At 40.8% G+C, this 21,427-nt stretch overlaps 1 protein-coding gene across 1 annotated transcript; it reads right to left on the bottom strand.

The window, feature by feature from the left end:
- Window positions 1–1,351: 1,351 nt before the first annotated feature.
- Window positions 1,352–20,449, bottom strand: ptbp3 (polypyrimidine tract binding protein 3). Its single transcript, XM_080756625.1, has 14 exons — window positions 20,304–20,449; window positions 14,889–14,949; window positions 10,155–10,321; window positions 9,493–9,639; window positions 8,875–9,075; window positions 8,340–8,450; window positions 7,926–8,091; window positions 7,543–7,611; window positions 6,358–6,485; window positions 6,220–6,253; window positions 5,098–5,190; window positions 4,054–4,270; window positions 3,457–3,534; window positions 1,352–3,272 (listed from the first exon to the last, which is right to left on the bottom strand). Exons 2-14 carry the CDS (start codon window positions 14,911–14,913, stop codon window positions 3,140–3,142), a joined length of 1,569 nt encoding a protein of 522 aa, XP_080612751.1. The 5' UTR covers window positions 14,914–14,949; window positions 20,304–20,449; the 3' UTR covers window positions 1,352–3,139.
- Between the last annotated feature and the right edge of the window lie 978 nt (window positions 20,450–21,427).

The raw sequence follows: 21,427 nt of genomic DNA, 5'->3' as shown, positions 1-21,427 counted from the left end.
TGAGGAAAATAACCTGGTAGTTACAAGATATATGTAAGATTGCACGCAAACTACAAGCCAAAAAAAAAATACATGGGGAATTTGCAAGGAAAAAAACTGGAATGTCAAAGTCTGATTTTGTGGGGGGGGGGCAAACCCCCTCATAAGTCTAAGCTCTGAAGTCACGCTCACAAGAGCAAACAAACAAAAACCTGCAATGCATTGCTGAGATGTCGGAGGTCACGAAATTCCCCCACCTCCACACACACAATGGTCTATATGCACACAGAATAACTCTTCCTACTTCCGGGCCACTTCTCTACTTCCTTCACAGGTGTTATTGATGGTACTAGGTAAGGCTCTGTTCCATTTATTGTGCAGTGGTTCTCAAACTCTTTCATTTCAAGGACCCCCATAACTGGGAGTGTACAAATAGCAGAGTGTTTCCAGTGAGCCAACACGCACAATAGCAGCACCTTGACTCTGTTTGACCAGAATGGAGCAGAGCCGTCATTAGTATCATTGGTAACACCTATGAATTAAATAGGGAAGGGGCCCAAGTTCTTTCCAAAATGTGTGCATATAGCCCATTCAGGCCTTTTATTCTGCATTTCAATCACGTGGCAGAAATTGAATGCTCCAGGAGGAGCATTCAATGAATGCTCCCTCTCGAACCGTTACCCACAATCCCCATCAACCGTCAAAAAACATTTAAAAGTACATCATTTTAAAAAAAACACAGACCACAGAAAGGAAACGAGAAAACATTTTCTACAGCCATTTTCTACCAAAAAACAAACAAACAAACAAAAATATTCAATGCGAAAAAGGAAAAGAAAAACCCCATCGCCGCCGATAAAAGATTCAAAATATCATACAAAAAGAAAAAGACTTATAACTAACGCAGGATTTTAAGGCACATAAGGAAACGAAGAGAAGTTCAATCTGTTTGGTTTTTTTGGGGGGTGTGGGGGGGGGGATGGTTGATATATATTTTTCTTGTGGAGGATGAACTGCGAGTAGGAATTCCTTTTGTTAGCAATTCATCCGATTGCTTTTTTTCCCCCGTCAAGGATGTTTCGGGAGACCGGTATAGCCCGGTGGTTAGGAGATCAAGTGTTGAACTGGGCATCTCTGATGTCACCTGATGGTAGAAGGCCCCTGGTTAAGTCTCCCAGACGCCTGACAGTAGAAGACTGGTGGTCGTAACTGGGTGGCCCCCCGGTCACCTGACGGTAGGAGTTCAGTGGTCATGCCGGGCGGCTCCCAATCACCTGAAAAACTTATCTCCGAAAGAAAACCCCCAGAGATTAAGACCCCCCCGCCTCTCCCCACTACCCCCTTCTTTCCCTCCCCCAAGTGTGTCTCCATGGCGATCGTTTGTTGTAAAATCGACCACCCCCTCCCCCCCCTCCGATAGTGGTACAAAACCCCCAGCAAGTTTTCACATTGAAACCTTGTTTAAAAAACAAACTAAAAACATTAGAGTGACATACAGGAACTCTAGAATTAGAACGAGCGACCGGGGGGGTGGCTTTGCCCATTCTTCCGGGGGGAACAAAGGAACGTTTGCAAACGTCAATGTCGCGGTTGTAGTCATGGTATTAGTAGTAGTACTAGTAGTAGAAGTAGTAGTAATACAACCTGAATGAAGGATCTTTACCGTAAACCATGTTCCCACCATCTTTCCTCATTTGGGGTGAAGAGGGCAGAGGAGTCGGGTTGTCTTTCAGAAAACCCATTGTAAAAATGTGTATTTTACAGAATGATGAAGGGGTTTGTCGGGCAGGGGGGCCGCAGAAACAAAACGAACACACACGCCAAAGAGTCTCGAAAATCACAACAATGGTCCCTTCCACTTGGGTAGACAGAGCGAGGGGCGGGTGTGCGTTACGAGGAGGCCCCAGAGATGGGGGCGCCTGGGGCAAGCTCCTAGGATCATTCCCCCTTGATGCTACACCGAGGGAAGGCGGTCTCTTCTGGCGGGTCAGACACATTTCTGCATGGATGAGGATTTTGGAGGCACGAAGGCTTGGAATTGGGAATTGCTCGCATTCCTATTGGTTCCGTTGCCTCTTCCCCTCCTGTCCATCCCATGCGGTTGCCCATATGAGGCAGTTGCTTGTCTGCCTTGTCATAGGAGGGCTGTGGTCCAATCCCAAAAAGGCTGGGAAACAGAAACGTTTCCAGAAAGGCCGGTACGTCGACAAGTAGATGGCCCAGCAACTAGCCGAACACTGCCCAAAGCTAGTGCTCCACAAACCGACTAGTCCATTTTCCAGTCAGCTCGTCCAAAAGGCAACTAGTTGCCATCTAATTAGCTTGTCGGTTAGCTCGTCAGTCAGCTAACGGATCAACTGGCCAACCAGTGAGCCAGATATACGAGCCAGTAAATAGAAGGGGGTAGAGTAGCTGGGTGACTAATCCAGGGAGTAAACAAGTCTAGGATGTGAACCTGTCCAGGTAGTCAACCTGTCCCGGTAGTCAACAAGTCTAGGATGAGAGCCAATCAACCAGTATGGGGAGTTAAAAGTCAAAGTTTTTATAGTAGACATCAATTACTAGCTACTATATATGCATCAATCCCCCAAATTCACTTAATTATTAAAGTATGAATACTTAAAAATATATGTAATAAAGTAACAATGTACCAGTAAAACCAGCTGGCTTTTATCAGTAATGGTTGATAGGTAATAGCAATGACATTTAAGTTACTATAGTATAATAACATGTTATTACATCCATTTAACTAGTATGTTAAGGTTTATTACATATTTCTTTTAACTGGTATGTTACTGGTTATTACATATATTTTACTGGTATATTACTGGTTATGGCATCTATTGTCCTGGTATATATATTACTGTCATATTTTGATCACAATCAATTGTCTGAAATTTAAACGTTCATCCAAATGTCAGAGTTTTGGGATCGTCTCGCTCATGTCACGCCCGAGTCAAAGCTGAAATGGGGCATTCCTACAGTGATGACATCCTGTAGTTCTCCATCAGCCAAATGTGCATCAAGAGGGTGGAGGTCGACATTTGGAAGTCATTGTTCGTCAAAGGGTCCTAGGTCAACAGTTGGTCCGTCTCTCCTGTCAATCGAAAATTAGTCACATGGTCGTCACATCGAGGTCAACAGTCACACTGGGGAGGCGTCAGATGGTGGACTTGGAGAAAGACACGCGGAGGTGGTGGTTTTCGGAAAGGTCGTGGTTGTGGAGGTCGATCAGCGCCTGGATGGCCTCCTCCACAGAGGCGAGTTGGATCAATGCCATCTTCCTGTCTTTTCTACAGGCAGAGAGAGACAGAGAAAGATAAAACAAGGGAGGGGTTTGATGAGAGAGAGAGATCAAAATGGTGTCAGTAGGTAGCTAGTATCAGTGGTGTGATATTAGTAAGAGCACTAGGAATATTAGTAGTATAGTAATAGCAATAATAGTTGTCTAGTAGTAGTAGTAATACTAATACTCACTGGAAGAATTTGAAGGCCTTGACACTATACCCACTGCTGGAGAACAAATCCTTCAACATTTCATCTGTAATGGAAGGTCTGACAGAGAGACAGAGAAAGAGAGATTAACTTAATAGGAAAAGAATATACGAGACTAGACGTATTAACTTCATTCTCTGCTTTGTTCTCATCCGAGTAGTTAATAAACTTTGCTATTACCCCTCTTTCTTCATCGTAGTTTACACATAAGAGACACGTGTGCTGAGAACCAGCATGCAGTGTTGATTTTGACGGCAAATTTTTATTTAGTTTTTTTAACAGTTTCATTTAGTTTTTGTCATATTTTTGTCACCTGATGATTTTGTCGTCAAAAATGCATTTTGGCGGACATTGATGGCATCGTAATGGCAGATTTTACACTTGGTTGCATGTGTGTGTGTTACAATAATCAATGAATGAACTCATTCATTAATTTGTAACATACAAAAGTCCATAATAAGACATTTTATGTTATGCATTCTCTTTCTCTCTACTGTAGAAAAAAGAAAGAAAAAAAAAGCCAAACTTTTAGTTTGTGAATATACTGTGAATGAACAGGTATTTGTACTGATATCTTACGGTATATTAGACAGGTGGAGGGTTGCAGATGGAGGGAAAATGTTCTGGAAATTTTTGGAGCCGGGCTTCTTGAAGCGATGCAGCGGAGAACCAGAATAGTCCTTAGTCAGACCCTGGTCCTCCTGTCCTTCTCTGGGGAGCTGGACCGACTGGTGTCTGGACAGTGTGACACGGATGGTCTTGCCGTGGAGACGCTGGCCGTTGAGGTGGGACATGGCTGCAACGCAAGACGCACAAGGCAATGGATGATTTAATGGTCTGTGACTGCATGGAATAAAGCTAAATAAAAATCTCATGACTGAAATCAGATTAGGATTTGTGTCGAGTCTGAATCCGTGATTTGTGAAACAGCATGAAAGTTTCCTAAACAAGAGAACTAATATGTAGGACTGTGATGTTTAGATGCTATAATTCTATTGTTCTAGATTGAGGCTTACATTTTCTGATATATTCGAGAGGATTATGGTTTTATGGAAGATACTTCATGTTTTCTATTTATAGTTTCAAATACTCTTTAATCTTAAAACAGCTAATAACTGAAAATAGACGATCTACAAGCTCACAACACGTCGCGCTGCGATGTGTTGTGAGCTCGTAGATCGGCAATTTTCAGTACAAGAGATGCTTCTGTGGAAGACATACAGTACTGGCTGTTGTGGAATCCCAAAGACTGAATTGAGTTGTGGTGACTGAGAACTTAAATCCATGTGACGTGATACACGCGCTAAACCCCCGGAAATTTGAAGGGATTTATAACCCCCGCCCCCCGGACAGGCCACCAAAACAGAACATGTCTGGGTAAAAGAGGACGTATGGTCAACCTAGTCATGACTAGTTGTGGAAAGAGGTAGGGGAGCAATAGGGGGGCAGAAAACTCCCCCGATATCTCCTCCTAAAGACCATAAAACAGCCATTATTCTAAAAAAGTGCTGAAAGAGTGCAATGGAGGAATGTGACAATGCTTAATCTGAGTGGTGTTTTCAGCTAACGCATACTATTTTTAAACAACTTTTGTCATTTCAAGTGAAATTTGAAGTTCAGTACCGAGCTGGGCTTGAGTACCATCAGCCATCTGGACCAGAGCGTTCTCTTTCTTGTTGAACAGAATTTTTACTCTGTACACGTCCCCATACACACCTACGGAAAGAAAGAGACAGAGAGGGAATTCAGGTTTAGGAGGAGAGATTGGTTCAGACTGTTGGTAAATGAAACGTAGGCTACCTGGAGTTTACAAAGCATTCAGAAAGCATCTATGTAATTTTAGATTTTAGCATTGGCTATTAAAAATAGGCAGATCTAAATCTGCTATTTTTGAAATCTTGAAAGAACCTGGTTTAGAAGACATTTGTAGAATCAGCCTCAGGTCTAAATGGGTTGTTTTGATGTTAATAGCCTATTATAGAATTGGTGGCGGCCAGCAACAATGGGTGTTTCATACATATTGGATGAATCTAACAGGATGGCGGCTCTGGATAGAGAAGGTAGTTGAGCTGCCACGCTGAACTACACACATCAAAGCATTGCACAACAATTGTATAATTAATTTACGTGTTAAATCCAGTCTGAGAACTGCTGACGGTGAAAACAGAAGGAGCGTGTAACACTGAGTATAATACTAGAGTATTGAATGAGTTACAATTAAATACAAACTTGCAGTGTTTCCCCTATCATTATAGGGGGGGCTTGAATTATTTAATTCAGGCAACATAATGTTTATCTGTTACTTAATTTATGTGCATCCGATTCCTTTAGGAGTCTCTGTTGAGTTTGTGTAATATACAGTCTCTCCTCTGCTCTGTTTCAAGAGATGACAGGGCTTGGACTGACGCAAGCAGAGCAGTCAACTAGTGCGCTATTTTTTTATCGAGAGCCATTTTTTATCAGCTTGCAGAGCTCAGCTGATCAATGATCAGACTTTCTAGTCGAGTCACGTGGTCTAGTAGTGGCGAGACTTTCATGATTGGCTGGCCTCTAAGCCAATGGGAGACTAGCCCTATACGGCCAATGGGACACTAAGCCCCACGGCCAATGGGACACTAAGCCCACACTCCTCTCCTCAACCGCACCATGACTAAAGACTGCAAAACCGACTACAGAAAGCCCCACTATTGTACATAGTGGGACACATAGACATACAGTTTTGTTTTTTATCAAAGAGAGACTTACCAAATAGGATGAACAGGCTTTGTGGGTTCACAGCCTGTAAAAAAAAAAACAAGTACACATTAATGTACAGCAGTACTACAATGCACATCATATGTGCATTTAGTGTGTACTATGTATGTATTTATACTATATGGGTACCTCTGGGTTCAGATTAGACACCAGTAACACAGCATGGCCCAACGGTGGACCTGCACCGTGGGCGAGGGACATTCGACTGACCGAGGCAGAGAGAGAGAGAGGAGCTGGCATCGTCTGCATTGACAGACCTAAAAGAAATGGGTGAAATAGTCTGTTCATAAGGCAATGGCAACATTCAGGGAATATGTGGTATGTAGCATTTCCTTAATAGCTGCAAATGTTCCCTTGTAAATTTATTTAGTTCATTTTTATTAGTGCTTTGAAATGGACCATTCCCATGGCAAAGTCATCACACAAGTCTTTTCAGTACTTTGCGTGTAGGCTGACTGCTGAAGAACACATTTTGTTTTCTTGGAGGGATTGTTAAGATATCCAAGACACAGTTTATCAGCAATTATAGTCAATTACAGTGAACTCCCATATATAATTTATCTTGCCATTCAGGCTCTGATCATCTTTTCTCCATGTTCAGCACAACTAGACAACCATCATTCGGTGCCGGGATTCCTTCAAAATAGGAGCTCTGGGGTGCCGGAAAGACATTGCTATCGTTTTAATTTATACGATATATGATCCAAAAAGCGTTCATATTTCACATATGTACCCCTCGGTTCGATTCCCTATGACGTTTCCACACGTCCTACGGACGTTATGTGTTAAGGGCAGGGAGATAGATACTATACAATAACAACCCCCCATGGGGAAGAGAACAAATAGAGAGCCCACTGGTGGTGCTGGGGTGGCGGTGGGAGCCAACCGTGCATAACAACAAACAATACGTAACAGCCTCTATACTTATAACTACTTAGTTAATAACTTACCTGCCCGAATCTTGTGGAGTTGGCACTAGACAGCCGCCTCATGACATGTACTGGTGTGTGAGGAATGGTGGTCAGACTTGATGTATTTTATATATTTATATACCACTGTCTTAGTATGTGCGGTTTTCTTTTACATGGACTCACGGGTCTGAAATAAAGTTTATTATAACACGCTTACGCAGAAGGAACGCAGAAAGAACACAGACTTCAGTGAGTTTAAAAAGAACGCCCAATTGGTCCAAATTGCACTGCAGAACACTGTACATACCCACATTGTAATGCACAAGCGTGTTAACCTTGTGTATGCTGCCTGAACTAACTCACAGGCTACGTTATGTATCATTATTAGTAGTAGTACTAGTACCTGCACCCTGAGGGAATGCCATGGTCGGAGCGAATCCTGCTCCGTACGGTGATGAGATGATGCCAGGAGCTATAAAACAAACAAATAATTACTATTGTTGTTGGCCAATCGGCTGATCGTAGGTTCTGTGAACAAGCTTGTTATCTTAAAAGTTCTCAATGGCAACCCAAGCGACAAGGCATTTTGTTCCCTGAATTAGGAAGAATATGGAAGCCAGCGTGATGAGGATTAGAGAGCACAATTCTTGAAGAGAAAAAAAAGCATTATGATTCTGATCTTGTTCAGTATTGAGACTCCCGAACAGTTCCTTTATCGCAGATCGACGATCAGTCACCCTTAAATGATCCCCAATAAAAAAGACCCTTGTAAGACCTTGATCTTACCGAAGGTCATTCCGGGGTCCATGGGCTGCTGATCGCCAGATGGCAGGTCCAGGCGAGTGAAGTCACGACTCTTGTCGTTGTTGTACTTGACGTTGAGGCTGGTTAGCTTGGAGTACTCGACGCGCAGCGTGCAACATGCATTGTAGATGTTCTGCCCATCCAGGCTCTGGAGGTCAAGGGGTCACAATAATCACCGTTGGTCATTCATCACAATAATCGGACAACTATCCGGTATCGGTCAAAAAGATAAATTATCATTATCATTATCGGCCACAACAAGAAGATAATTGATGGTTACCAATCAGAGGTGGCAGACAATTACCATTATCTGTCACAAAAAAGCAGATGACTATCATTATTGGTCACTATAAGCAGACAGTTATAGCTGATATTGTAGGTTATCGGTTTCCTCACCATCTTGGCGTTGTGGGCATTCTGGGCATCACTGTACTGGAGCAATGCCTGGAACTGATTGTTCCTCGTGAACGTGATGATCTTCAACACTGTTCCAAACTTAGTGAAGATCTGGACAGATAACGGATAACAACACACATCAACAAAGACAAGTTGGAGTATTACAGGTACTATTAATAGCAATATTACTACTAGCACTGCTGCTACATAATCCCATGAACCTGATTCTATGGTGAACAGTAGGCAAAAACCTACAAGCTCATTAACGCGTCACAATGCGTGAGTCAACATGCACATGTACAGTTGTGACAGCTGCTGAACCAGTCCAGAGCCGTAGGGCAATGTTCAACATGAACTTTATCTTGCACATTTATGTTGCAGTAGATTTCTTACGATCTACTGCCATTCATTATCACAACCATTAACACATCCATACATTCAGGCCGATCCCAAGTGAGGATTAAAGCAGTAGTACTACTATAAATGCTACTGCCAATTTGACTAGTACTACGAAGACCAATACTTTATTTATTACCTGATGGAGAACTTCCAGCGAGACAGGGTAGAACAGGTTCTCCACAATGATCCTCAGCACCGCAGTGCTGTGGCCGGGCGGCGGGGGCCCGCCCCCTTCCACACCGGCGACAGGCCCAGCTCCGCCAGCGGCCACCATGTTCCCAGCATGCATCGGGGCACCGGGCAGTGCATTGACTGCCTGCAAGGCCGCTTGGGCCCTCTGAAGAGATCATAAGAATCAAAATGTAATGCTTGTTTACTTTTCATCTATGAAAAAATAGATGTTGATTTATTTTATTTTTATAATGATTAAATTTGTCATTGAGCAATACAGCCTCATCAAAGTTGGTGTTTCAACTGTCTATATTGTCAATTACTTCCATGAGAGGGGGAGAGGTGGTGGAGTTAGTTTCTTCAGCAGACACTTTGAGGGTCCAATGGAGATAGGAGGTTTTGTCCAAAGCACTTTTTACTATTTTCCATTGGTTCAATATTTTCAAAACAACACACGGACGTAAAGGGTGTTCAATAGCACTGATTTACACCTCAAAAATTGAGTTATGAGGTTTCCCCCCGACATATATATACATATATATATATATATATATATAATATTATTATTATTATTTTAACGTACAGCCTGATTGGGCAGGTTGTCAGTCTTGAGCTGTCGGTGGTTGGAGAACTGGATGTAGATTGGCTGATTGCGCAGATGGGCGGGGGCTGCAGCATAGTAGTTCACCATGGCGACCGCCGCCTCCTCGGAAGCCATTTCCAGAAATGCCTAGACGACAACACACACACACACACACACACACACACACACACACACACACACACACACAAACAAATTAAAAGGGAAAAAAGATTTGTAAATAGGATGCAAATAACATATTTAATTAAATCGCTAATCCTGAACCTAACAATAGTAGTACCAGTAGTAGTGCCTGATATTTAGCTAAAGCAGGAATAGCACTAGCGCTTTAATAATATTAGCTCGAAGTACCTGCAGTAGTACCTGGAAATGGCAGATACACAAGCTCATTTTAACTCAACACTGCAGCAGCATGGGCCGTAAATACCGTGACGCAGACAACACAGTTGCGTTGGGGACCAGTAATCTGGGGCCCACGGCCACCCACCCGTGCTGTCGGTAAAATAAAATAATAAATCTGTGTACATCCAGAGATGCAATGACAGTTGAGTTGACAGAAGTTTGCCGGAGCACGGTGGCTGCTGCTATCACACAAGCCCCCCACCTCCACCCCCACTGTTGTCTTGCAGTCTGTGCAGCAGTACCTGATTTTTAGCTCTTAGCATCAACAGGTTAGTGACCTTTCCAAAGGGAAGTCCAAGTGAGATCACTTCGTTCTCAGAGACAACAGCGGAGACACGTCGGAGGTGCAGCACTCTGGACGGGACCGACTGAGCACGCTCACTTTTGAAGAGTCTGTCACTGCCATTCGCTGACAAGAGGGAGAGAAAGAGATTTACAGTATGTCAGTATGTTAACAGTGTTAATTTTGTTGAGGGGCGCTAGCCCCTCCTATATTCAGTGTCAGTGTAGTATCAATTTTACGTCATGATGATGTACGATAAGAGCGCCCCTCACTTCACACGGGTGATTTTTGACTAAGACAACAAGACTAAGTTTTTGATATTTAGTCGACTAAGACTAAACAGATGACTAAAACTAAATGGTGTGTTATTCAAATGACTAGAACTAAATCAGAATTTGCTGTCAAAATTAACACTGGTGCAAAACTGTATCATTAGTGTAGTGCTGGCAAATCCCATTGACATATATGGGATTTGCAGGATCTTACATCACAAACTGCCGGCAAATCAGAGCCAGAAAACCCCAGATCACAGAAAATCTACTGAATGTTAAAAGTTCATGTTTTTTGGGTGCAATTGAGATTAGAAAACCTACAAAAAATAAGAACAATTCCAAAACCTTTTTTTTAATGTCACAATCCCTTTAAATAAACACGTCTTCTGGTTAAGTAGGAATATTAGTTAACACATTGACTGCCAATGGGATACTAAAATGTATTTGAAGAGCCAAGCAATGCAAGGACTTTGAAAGGGGTGTAATGTGTGCACTGTGCCTGGTCTTTGTCAGCACACATACAACTGACAAACTGCCTCTTTTTGTACACCAGACATGAGAGCGTTGCAGTGAGTGAAGACTTCTAGTAATAAAACCATGTATTATTACATTATTGTATTTTCAGTATCAGCCTGAGAGATGTGAAAACCTCATTTTTGTATATTACAGTAAAGTTATAATGCACTATATAATTTTTGTAAGTTTACAATTTAATTTAATGTCATGTTTTAAGGAGAGTGATTATATATGCCATATAACCCTAAAAAAAGAGTTCATAATATGTATCTAATATGGATGCTTTACTAACTGATGAAAAAGCAGTAATATTGAAAATTGGAAATGTAGAGGAAAATTTTGCAACTGTAAAAAGCAAGGAAGAAAAAAAGAATATAGAATGGATTAAGAAATGTCACTGCATCGATGCAGAATGGTCCACGTCTGCATCATGACACAGAATAACTTCCACAACTATACTGGTTAAATTGGTGTACTGGTAAACATTTTTACAACACTCTTCACACCCCTAATACAGTGGAGGTCTGGGGGTTCCAGAAAAATGAGTTAATATAGCATTGTCACAGTCACAGACTTTGCTTGCTTGGTGTATTTCTGTATGTTCTAGTTTTCATGGTTCCATGTCCATCTCTTCCCCAGATGTGTCTCATTTGGAATCAGTCCTCGTGTGTATATTAGTGTTGTTCCCCAGTCAGTCCTTTTTTGGGTTGTTAGTTTGTTTCTGATGTTCACCTATATTAAATACCCATCAGTGATTGATTGACTGATTGATTAAATACTTTATTAGTCATAAATGCAAACAGCACTTTTAACCTCAGATATTTAGGTTAAAAGGATAACACAAAACACAAATGTGTTTCCAAGATTTACAAATGTGTTTACAAGATTTGCAAATGTTTTTCCACGATTTACAAATTTAAATTTAAAAATATATAGATTTGTGTGTGCGTTTATCCTAAAATACCATTTGTAAATCCTCAATTCTGCGTGTGAATTGTAAATCTGCATTTGGCATTCCTTTTTCCTTTCATTTCCAATCATTTTGAGACAAACGTCACGCTTTTTTATGATAATTTTCACAAATGTATTGTCCTATCCACAAAAAAAACGTGTAACTTGTAAGTTGGCATTTAAATAAATTTTTACAAATATATGACAATTTAAAAAATATATATATACTTGCAGGCGCATTTATCATAAAATATAATTTGTAAATCATCAACTCTGTGTGTCAGAGTTGATGATTTGTGGATTTTCTCAATGCATTTGTGACTCCAGGCACTTGTGGATTTTCTCAATGCATTTGTGACTCCAGCCACTTGTGGATTTTCTCAAAGCATTTGTGAAACCAGCACAAGGTAAAAATGTCTCAAAAAGGCGATTGGCTGCCTCGTTGCTAGGCTGCCTCTAAGCCAATGGGAGACTTACCATGAATCCCATAGTCTGAAGTCTTCAGACTATGGGATTTATGGCAGTCCAAGTTCCAGTAGATGAGTTGGATGCTCATTCATTATTGAGATCCTTGGTCGTCCAGTTCCCCACTGTATTTCAAGTTGGACTGGTGTTGGAGGATGTTGTTGATACTCTCTCATGGTCTGAACTGCAGTGCACAATTGTGTTAATGCCTCTCTAACCTCCTGGGACACCGGAACATGCTGTGACACACTATCAATGAAAACTATTTTCCTGTGCACATGCAAATTCCAGGTAGTCCACATCCAGGGGTGCTTACTGGAGAGAATGTGACACCCTGTCATCATTTCCAAGACCTGATGTCTAAGCAATTCCTACAATGCAAAAATAATAGGACAAATTTGGTGAGAGGAGCCAGGCTTTTACAATAAGGTCATAAGTGTCAGTATAATATTATGACGTCAGTATCACAATCAGTATCATGTCATCACGGTCAGTATCATGATAAGTATCTGGAAACAAGTCCACAGCAAAAGGATTTCAGTTCAACCACTTTAACCCCCTATGTACAAGCTCACTATTGCTATGCCACAAGTTGTGAGCTTGCAGATCTGCTATTTTCAGAAACATTTAGATAAAAACATTTGGAGGATTTTTATGATCTTTAGACTGAAGATCATAAAACACAGCAATGTGAAACTGTGAGCTACAAGGCAGAGGCTGCAGCAAAACAAACTTTAGATTGATGTTCATAAACGTGAGATTTCTGCACAGGTCTGTTATGACTTGTTATTCATTTTTAGTCACTACATAACATAATGGAAATGGAGAGAAGTCAACAAGCTGGATGGGTATGTATTCATTATGATTAATAGCAATTCATATGCCTTCATTAAGATAGTTTAGACTAGGTCTAGATTGCCCATGTTTACTTTAGACTACTTTACTTTAAGTTTAGCATTACTTCATCTTTTAATGATATGCAGTAGCATTATTTTCAGTGTTACCTGCTGCAAAATGGACAATACATCTTGTCCTGCACTTAAATAAAATGATTAGGCCCATTACCGTCATATTATTTACATTCCACCACAAACCTTATATTTTGGTTGCTAAACCCTTATAGTTAAAACAGTGGTTCATCAAGGGGACCCTAAATTAATAGTTAGGCTATGCATTTGGCCACAGACCCCCGGGCGGCCGGGCCCCACCTGAAAATATTTTGTGAAAGGGAGTGGGACCCCCGTTTCAAGATCTATAATAAAGTTTGTTTGAGGAAAAAAATCCTCCAAATGGTCTATGTTTCTGAAAATAGCAGATCTGCAAGCTCACAACTTGTGGCATAGCAATAGTGAGCTTGTACATAGGGGGTTAAAGTGGTTGAACTGAAATCCTTTTGCTGTGGACTTGTTTCCAGATACTTATCATGATACTGACCGTGATGACATGATACTGATTGTGATATGACACTGACTGTGATACTGACGTCATAATATTATACTGACACTTATGACCTTGTTGTAAAAGCCTGGCTCCTCTCACCAAATTTGTCCTATTATTTTTGCATTGTAGGAATTGCTTAGACATCAGGTCTTGGAAATTATGACAGGGTGTCACATTCTCTCCAGTAAGCACCCCTGGATGTGGACTACCTGGAATTTGCATGTGCACAGGAAAATAGTTTTCATTGATAGTGTGTCACAGCATGTTCCGGTGTCCCAGGAGGTTAGAGAGGCATTAACACAATTGTGCACTGCAGTTCAAGGTTCAAGGTTCAAGGTTCAACTCATCTACTGGAACTTGGACTGCCATAAATCCCATAGTCTGAAGACTTCTGACTATGGGATTCATGGTACGTCTCCCATTGGCTTAGAGGCAGCCTAGCAACGAGGCAGCCAATCGCCTTTTTGAGACATTTTTACCTTGTGCTGGTTTCACAAATGCTTTGAGAAAATCCACAAGTGGCTGGAGTCACAAATGCATTGAGAAAATCCACAAGTGGCTGGAGTCACAAATGCATTGAGAAAATCCACAAGTGCCTGGAGTCACAAATGCATTGAGAAAATCCACAAATCATCAACTCTGACACACAGAGTTGATGATTTACAAATTATATTTTATGATAAATGCGCCTGCAAGTATATATATATTTTTTAACTACGATCGCATCCCGGACCGTTGATAACGAGAGAGCCATTTGCTGTGCGTTTGCGGGGGGAAAATTATCCATCTGTTCAAAAGTTAAGAGTCCATTGAAAATGTAATGGTGGTCGTGGCCGAAGTGGATTGATACAGGAAGAGAGAGCGTTCTCGAAATTTCGCTAAATGGGAGTGATGGCAGGCGGGTTTTTGCGACCATGTGATTTCCTTGTTCTTGGTCACTGGGACTTGAATGGTGAATCATAGGTTAGCTAAGATCATCATCTAGGACGGACGGACGGACGGAAGCACACGCACACACACACACACACACACACACACACACACCTTACCTGTCAATGGGTTAGTGGTGTTCATGGTAGAGAGAAGCAGACAGACAGGCAGCAAAGATTCCTGGAGAGAGAGAGAGGAAAATGCATCAAAATATTTTCTCATTCTGTTATTTTTCATGAGGTCATACTAGTAAAAATAAAATTATTGGATGAGAACTCAGAGCGTAAAATATCACCTTATACACAATCATATTTTTCAAAATGTTCTAAACACATTGCATCATGCATGTGGAGCTGCTAGTATCACCACTGTGAGTGAGCAGCATCATGCATGTGGAGCTGCTAGTATCACCACTATTTTGTATGAACATTTTTCACGTAGAAGAAAGGAGGGACAACCGCACACCGCCACTTGCTAGGTTCATGAGTATGTATTTAATTAGCAGAGCAACGTTTCGGTATGAACATTTTTCAACATGGAAACTATTTTGTAAAATTGCGTTTATCTCCTGACAGTCCTGAGTTGATAAAGAAACATGTCTGAACGGGTTTGTTTATGAGCGGAGCATTGAAGTAGAGTTACGACATCTCCGTTCACTTCATGGGGCCAGTCCAATGGCGGCTCTGTGCGGCTATCAGGGTCGGCGATGGGGAGCAGAATAGTTATAAAGTCCTGGACCCGGAAGTTGACAGAATGCACTGGACTCAGGCAACGGCCCAGCTTAAATGATCTTAGATCCCTTTATTTTAGATCGTTTTTACATAAACATTACAGAGACTTTAGTTGTCACTGTACAATACTTTAATCCATTCAGGTCGGGAACCCCTTTTGGTGTTTTAAGCATTATGTTATACTTTAGCTATTGAAAAATAGCAGATCTACAAGCTCATATCGCGGCACCGAGTGCCACGCTACAAGCTTGTACATCTGCTATTTTTGTGAAATTGTGAAAATGTGGCACAAATCTTTGAATGTATATTCTTTCAGAACGAACGTTTTTAACTCAAATATTTGTTTCTGGGGGTGTCCCCATGGAACAACATATTTTCAGATGGGGGTCGGCGGCAAATTACATATAATTTTGGGGTTTCTTGACATGAAATATTGAGCACCACTGATACAGAAACATAGGTATTTCAGAAAATTGTCAGGATTTAGAAGACATTTAAAGAAATTCGAAGTCAGGTCTAACTGGGTTAAACAGTTGCACACATGCCTAAAATTGCTGATATCTGTGCCGCTCTCATTGAAAACAATTTATTTAAAACTCCATCTTGTCACTCTCCCGTGCTCGAGGGCTGGTTTCTGCCCCCTCAATGACGCCACTCTGGTTATGAGCTACGTGTGCGCGGATATACATTTGTTTTATTAGTGTTTATCCCGTTGGCTGGCACGTCACAAGGACCAGTGTGCTGAGCACCTTTTAATAACCGGGAACGAGTTTGTTAACATAGTTTTCAGTGTTTAACCCATTACAGGACCTGTAGCTTGGCCTAGCCAGCATGCTTTCTGGTCTAGAGGGCATGGAGCAACCACTGGCGAATATTGGTTTGTGCGTGTGCACGTACAAGCAAATAATTCTTACCCGTCATTATTATTGAGTGCTTCCAAACTCCAATACTTAGGTAGCTCATAACAACTCTACGTGGATGTTTATGAAACAAACACTTGTTACACAGATAGAAAGAGGATAATTCAAGATTTTTGCACAGCTGCAATGTTGGTGAGTTTGACATTGTTTAATACAATCAGTACTTTTCTGTTTGGATGAATGGGCTGTCAATTGGGAAGTTACCCCTAGTTAGCACCTTGCTGGCAAGATGTCTGGATATCGTCAATGCTTATTTTCCAATGCCGGAGCGTTGCGCAAAGACCCACCCGGCAGCACTGTTTAATGCAATTAATTTGTGCGTGTATAAGATTGTCTTGTCACAGTCACAGCTGCCAGAAGTTGTAACCAGACAGTGCATTCCAGATTTTTTTATATTATATTTTTTAAACAGCAAATTTAGAATTGGCCTACAGTAATTGTTCAAAATGGTTGGGTCAACTAATCAGGGACTAAAATACTAGATAATAGAGAGCTATTAAAAATGGAATACATGGATGGATTGTATATTATCAACAGGGCGCATTGTGATGTGATGCATTGTGATTGTAAATCGGCTATTATTATCACTATATATTTGTACGACACCATTGTACAACGAAGTATAAAATAGAGCTTAATGGTTAAGATATTCTTCACCTGAAGAGTTCACATTCAAATGTACCACGAGATTAAGAGATGGTCAACTGTGTTGAATACAAACCTAGGACTGAATGTGTATTGGCACAAATTGGATCAGCAAGATATTTACTAGTACACGTGGTATTTGTAGTAATACTACTATATTAGTAAATAATAATAATCAGTGGCAGCCAGCAGTAGCAGAAAATAGTATGTCCAATCAATCATGATATAAATATTAGAGAAGGCAGTTCCACCCTCCAACCACACCACAAAGAAATAAGTTCCCTGTGCGCGTGTGCCCCGTACAACCACGTGCCACTCTCTCTCCATCCTACCTGCAAATGACTCCCCCGCAAACAAATTGATATTTTAAACAAACTGTCGTCATCGAGAGAGAGGAGATAGGAAAGGAGAGAAAAAGAGAGACACACAGATGAGAGGATAGGAAAGGAAAGAGAGGGAGAGAGGGAGGGAGAGAGAGAATACGTCTAATATATAATTCAAATGGGTTCCTACCCCTTGTAATAAGACACTTCAGGACAGATTATAAACCTCGTGGATGGACATGATTGTCAGTTCATTCTCCCCCTGGGAGTAGTAGGGGTCCAGTTGCCCTCAAGCAAGGCTGCTAGAAGTACTACAGTATTACTATGCCACTGTGCGTGGACGTCGTACTACATGCTCCTACCACTTGAATGGTCGGTAAAACCGTGGAGCGCCTTGAAATTGGATCTCAATTCAACTTCAAACCCATGTTTTCATTGAGAAACCAGACACCACCAGACAAACATGGCCGACACAGCTCACATACAAATACACAAATGTACTACAGACTGTGTGGTGGGTTCAGTATTGTAGTAGTAGTATCAACTATTTGTGGTAGCTTAATAATAGTTAGAATATCAGCAGTAGCTGTTACAGGATCAGCAATAGTATAAGTAGTAATACTGGTGATGGTGGTAGTAGTAGAATAGTATATATTCTAATAGTATAGAATAGTATAGTAGTTAAAGTATCAGAAAAGGTAGTGCACTACAGTATCAGTAATAGTAATAGTTACAGTATTAGTAGCCTAGGTAGTTGTTCAAGTATCAGTAATATTAGTAGTAGTAGTAAAATAGTATGTAATAGCACTAGCATTAATTGTTACAGTATCAGTGATAGTTGTTACAGTATCAGTAATATTAACAGTATTAGTAATAATAGAATAATTACAGTATTAGTAATAGTAGATGTATCAATAATAGTAGTATATTTACAGTATTAGTAAGTATAAGTAGTAACAATAGTTGTTACAGTATCCGCAGTGGTTGTTACATAATCACAGCAGCCGTAGTAGGAACTCTGTAAGGTTCTGCAAAAGCTTTTTCCCCAGAGTTGTCAGATTTCTAAACACCCTCAAGCCATCAACCACAACATGCACACCATTACCCAACTATTTAGCCTAAATTATTATAGTTGTTGTATTACAATGATACTACATTAATGCAACAGTATTATTATTTATATATCATCCTGATATTCAGTATTCACATTGTCAGTTTATCAACTTTCTTTTGATTATGCTTCATTATATATTTGATTCTATCAATCATGGCTACCCTATCTATGTGTTTACATTCTACTATGTTTGCTATGTCTACTGTGCATACAACCAGGTGTCTACCACTGAATTAAATGCCATTAGTCTTTGTCGTTCCGTGTTTGTTTTTAACCCATTAAGACCGGGAAAGCATCTGTGTCATTTTATAGATTTGAGCTATAGTTTTCTCCTACAATAGATTTGAGCTAAAAAGCAATATTTTAGATTGTGGCTATTCAAAGATAGCTGATATACAAGCTCATAGCTCGTGAGCTTGTAGATCTGCAATTTTGTTATCGAAAAAATGTGTGCAAATCTTTGAATATATTATTTTAAAGCATTTTTAACACAAATCTTTGCTTCTGAAGGTCCCTGGAACAAAATATATCAGGATGAGTGGCCAAATACAGTACATATCATGTCAGGGGTCCTTGACAAGGACCCCTATAGGCTTTTCAGAAAGCCTAATACTAGTAACAGTAGGCCTACTGTTACTATTAGGCTAATACTACCGTTATAACTACTACTATTGTTAGATTTGTTACGACTATTGTAATAGTCGTAACTGAGTCGTAACTTATAGGCTACTGATCCTGTAACTACTACTGCCGCTAACACAAAAATACAACATGATCATGTTGAGAGCCAAAAAACTACTAGACCTATTGGTAGTGGTGGTGACAGTTAGTGCTTGTAATACTATACTCATATTGTAACTAGTTTTTACACTACAGTGCTATTACACTTTCATTGCGACTGCTACTTGATACACTTACTGTTATTATTGTGACTACCACTATTACGAAACTACTACTGAGTAATTACTAGGCCTACTGTTACTACTAAGTGCATGCAACATGGCCCTTAAATTCACACAAATACTGGAAAATGTACCAATATTCGCAGTAATTCAACCATCACCTCGTCCATAACAATGGTCACGCCCCCTCTCCCATCAACAACAGTGTAAACAGCGCAACTTCCTCAACAGCAAAACCAGAATGTATCGTGAGAATACTATATTGCTGTTCGTGTTTGTTTATTTAAATATCGAATGGGCCCCCACAGTAAACACATCAAATATACATGATAAAAATGCAACGTTTTTGTCGGAATGAACGCCCCTCTCTCTCGCGCGCGGCTGGTGTTTTGGAAAATGGCCGCGCGCACTCTCGTTCCGTCTGTTTCTATAACAACCACGAACGAACCGCTCGAGACGTCGCCGTTTTTAAAGGTTGTTTTCGCCCAGAATGTTCGACTAAAATGGAAAGAAAGGACGAGTCGATTTTTCGGCATTTATTTGATTTATTTATATTGGTTTATTTCCTGCTCGAGCGTCCCCTCCCCGCTCTTCCTCGTGACAACTTTTTTTTGTTTCCTCCGAACGCGGAAATAAAAAATAATAATACAAAACAAACAATAACAAAACAATAAACGCGGAAATTTAAACAAAACTCAAATATGAAAGTTAAACGAGGAGGCTGTTTATAATGAAAATACTTTTTTGGTATTAATCTATTTTATTCTAGTGTTGTTTTTTTTCCTCCCTTCTCATTTGACGAAGCGCACGCGCCCCTCGTTTTTCGACGGGAAGGAAGAGAAGAAAAAAAACACAATGGTTGGAAAAGAACAAATTGAAACAAAATACAAAACACTCACCCGTCCATTTCCGAATGAGGGAGGAGAGGAGGAGGAGGGAGAGAAGAGGAGAAGAGAGGAGAAGAGAGGAGGAAAAGGAGAGACAGAGAGAGAAGACAGAGAGACAGACAGACAGGAGGCTCGCGGGCGGAGGAGAGAAAATGTTGTGGTCCTCCAGCTTCCGGTTTCTCTTCGTGACGTCACGACGACAAAATGGCGGCGCTGCCTCGAGACCACACCCATCAGTGGACACACCCCACCCTCAGTGTGAACATAAACAAACAAACAAACAAACGAATAGGCAGGCCTACTTGTATTACTACTACTAAGCTATTACTAATTAATAACAATATACTAATAATGTTATTATAATAAGACATGTATAATAAAACATGCATATTGCATACTGAGGTTAATAATCTAACTAGGCCTAAAATAGGCCTACGCAAATCTGTGTGCTTGCAATGCATGTGTGTATCATGCATGTGTGTGTACTGTACTGTGTAGTTGTAGGCTAGGTGTCTGGAGTTCACCTCAGGAACTTGACTTCAAACTGTGGTGCTCCCGGCATCGATTCAGTCGGAACTGTCGGATAGAGATAGACTGTTGTCCAGAACCACTAATTCAACTGGAGATCTGGTTCTCCAGAACCACTATTACAACCGATATAAGCCCACATATGGGCCAGTTGGTGCATATCACCATTCACCAAGGACCCGTTAACACAGGATTAAGGCTACATAACATTAGTAAACACTCATAATGATAATTAGGGATGTCCCAACATCACATTTCTTTTGCAGTATTTGTTAAAATGTAATTTTTATGTGGATATCATCCATCAGTTCATTAAGTATGTGTGGTTTGCCTGGTGGGTGGTGATGGGTGGTGCTCCACCTGAACTGGAGCAGCACCCACAGCTGTTGTTGTATGACAAAGGGGGAGGGGTTAGGGGAGGGGATGATATTGTGATGTCACTATATCACTGTTGTTTTTCATTGGCAGTTCAGTTTGACTGTCAAGGTTTCAGCCTCCATGGAAGAAACCCTAAATACAAAGGGAAGACATCATTGCACAATGCACTTAACAACCACAGCAAGGGGTCTAATGAAGTACTGTCACCTCATAAACACATGAAAAACTGG

Source organism: Protomyctophum bolini (genome assembly GCF_963924005.1).
Source record: "Protomyctophum bolini genome assembly, chromosome: 22".
NCBI lineage: Eukaryota > Metazoa > Chordata > Actinopteri > Myctophiformes > Myctophidae > Protomyctophum > Protomyctophum bolini.
The sequence above is the reverse complement of the archived record's forward strand: the minus strand, read 5'-3'. Positions and strand labels throughout refer to the sequence as shown.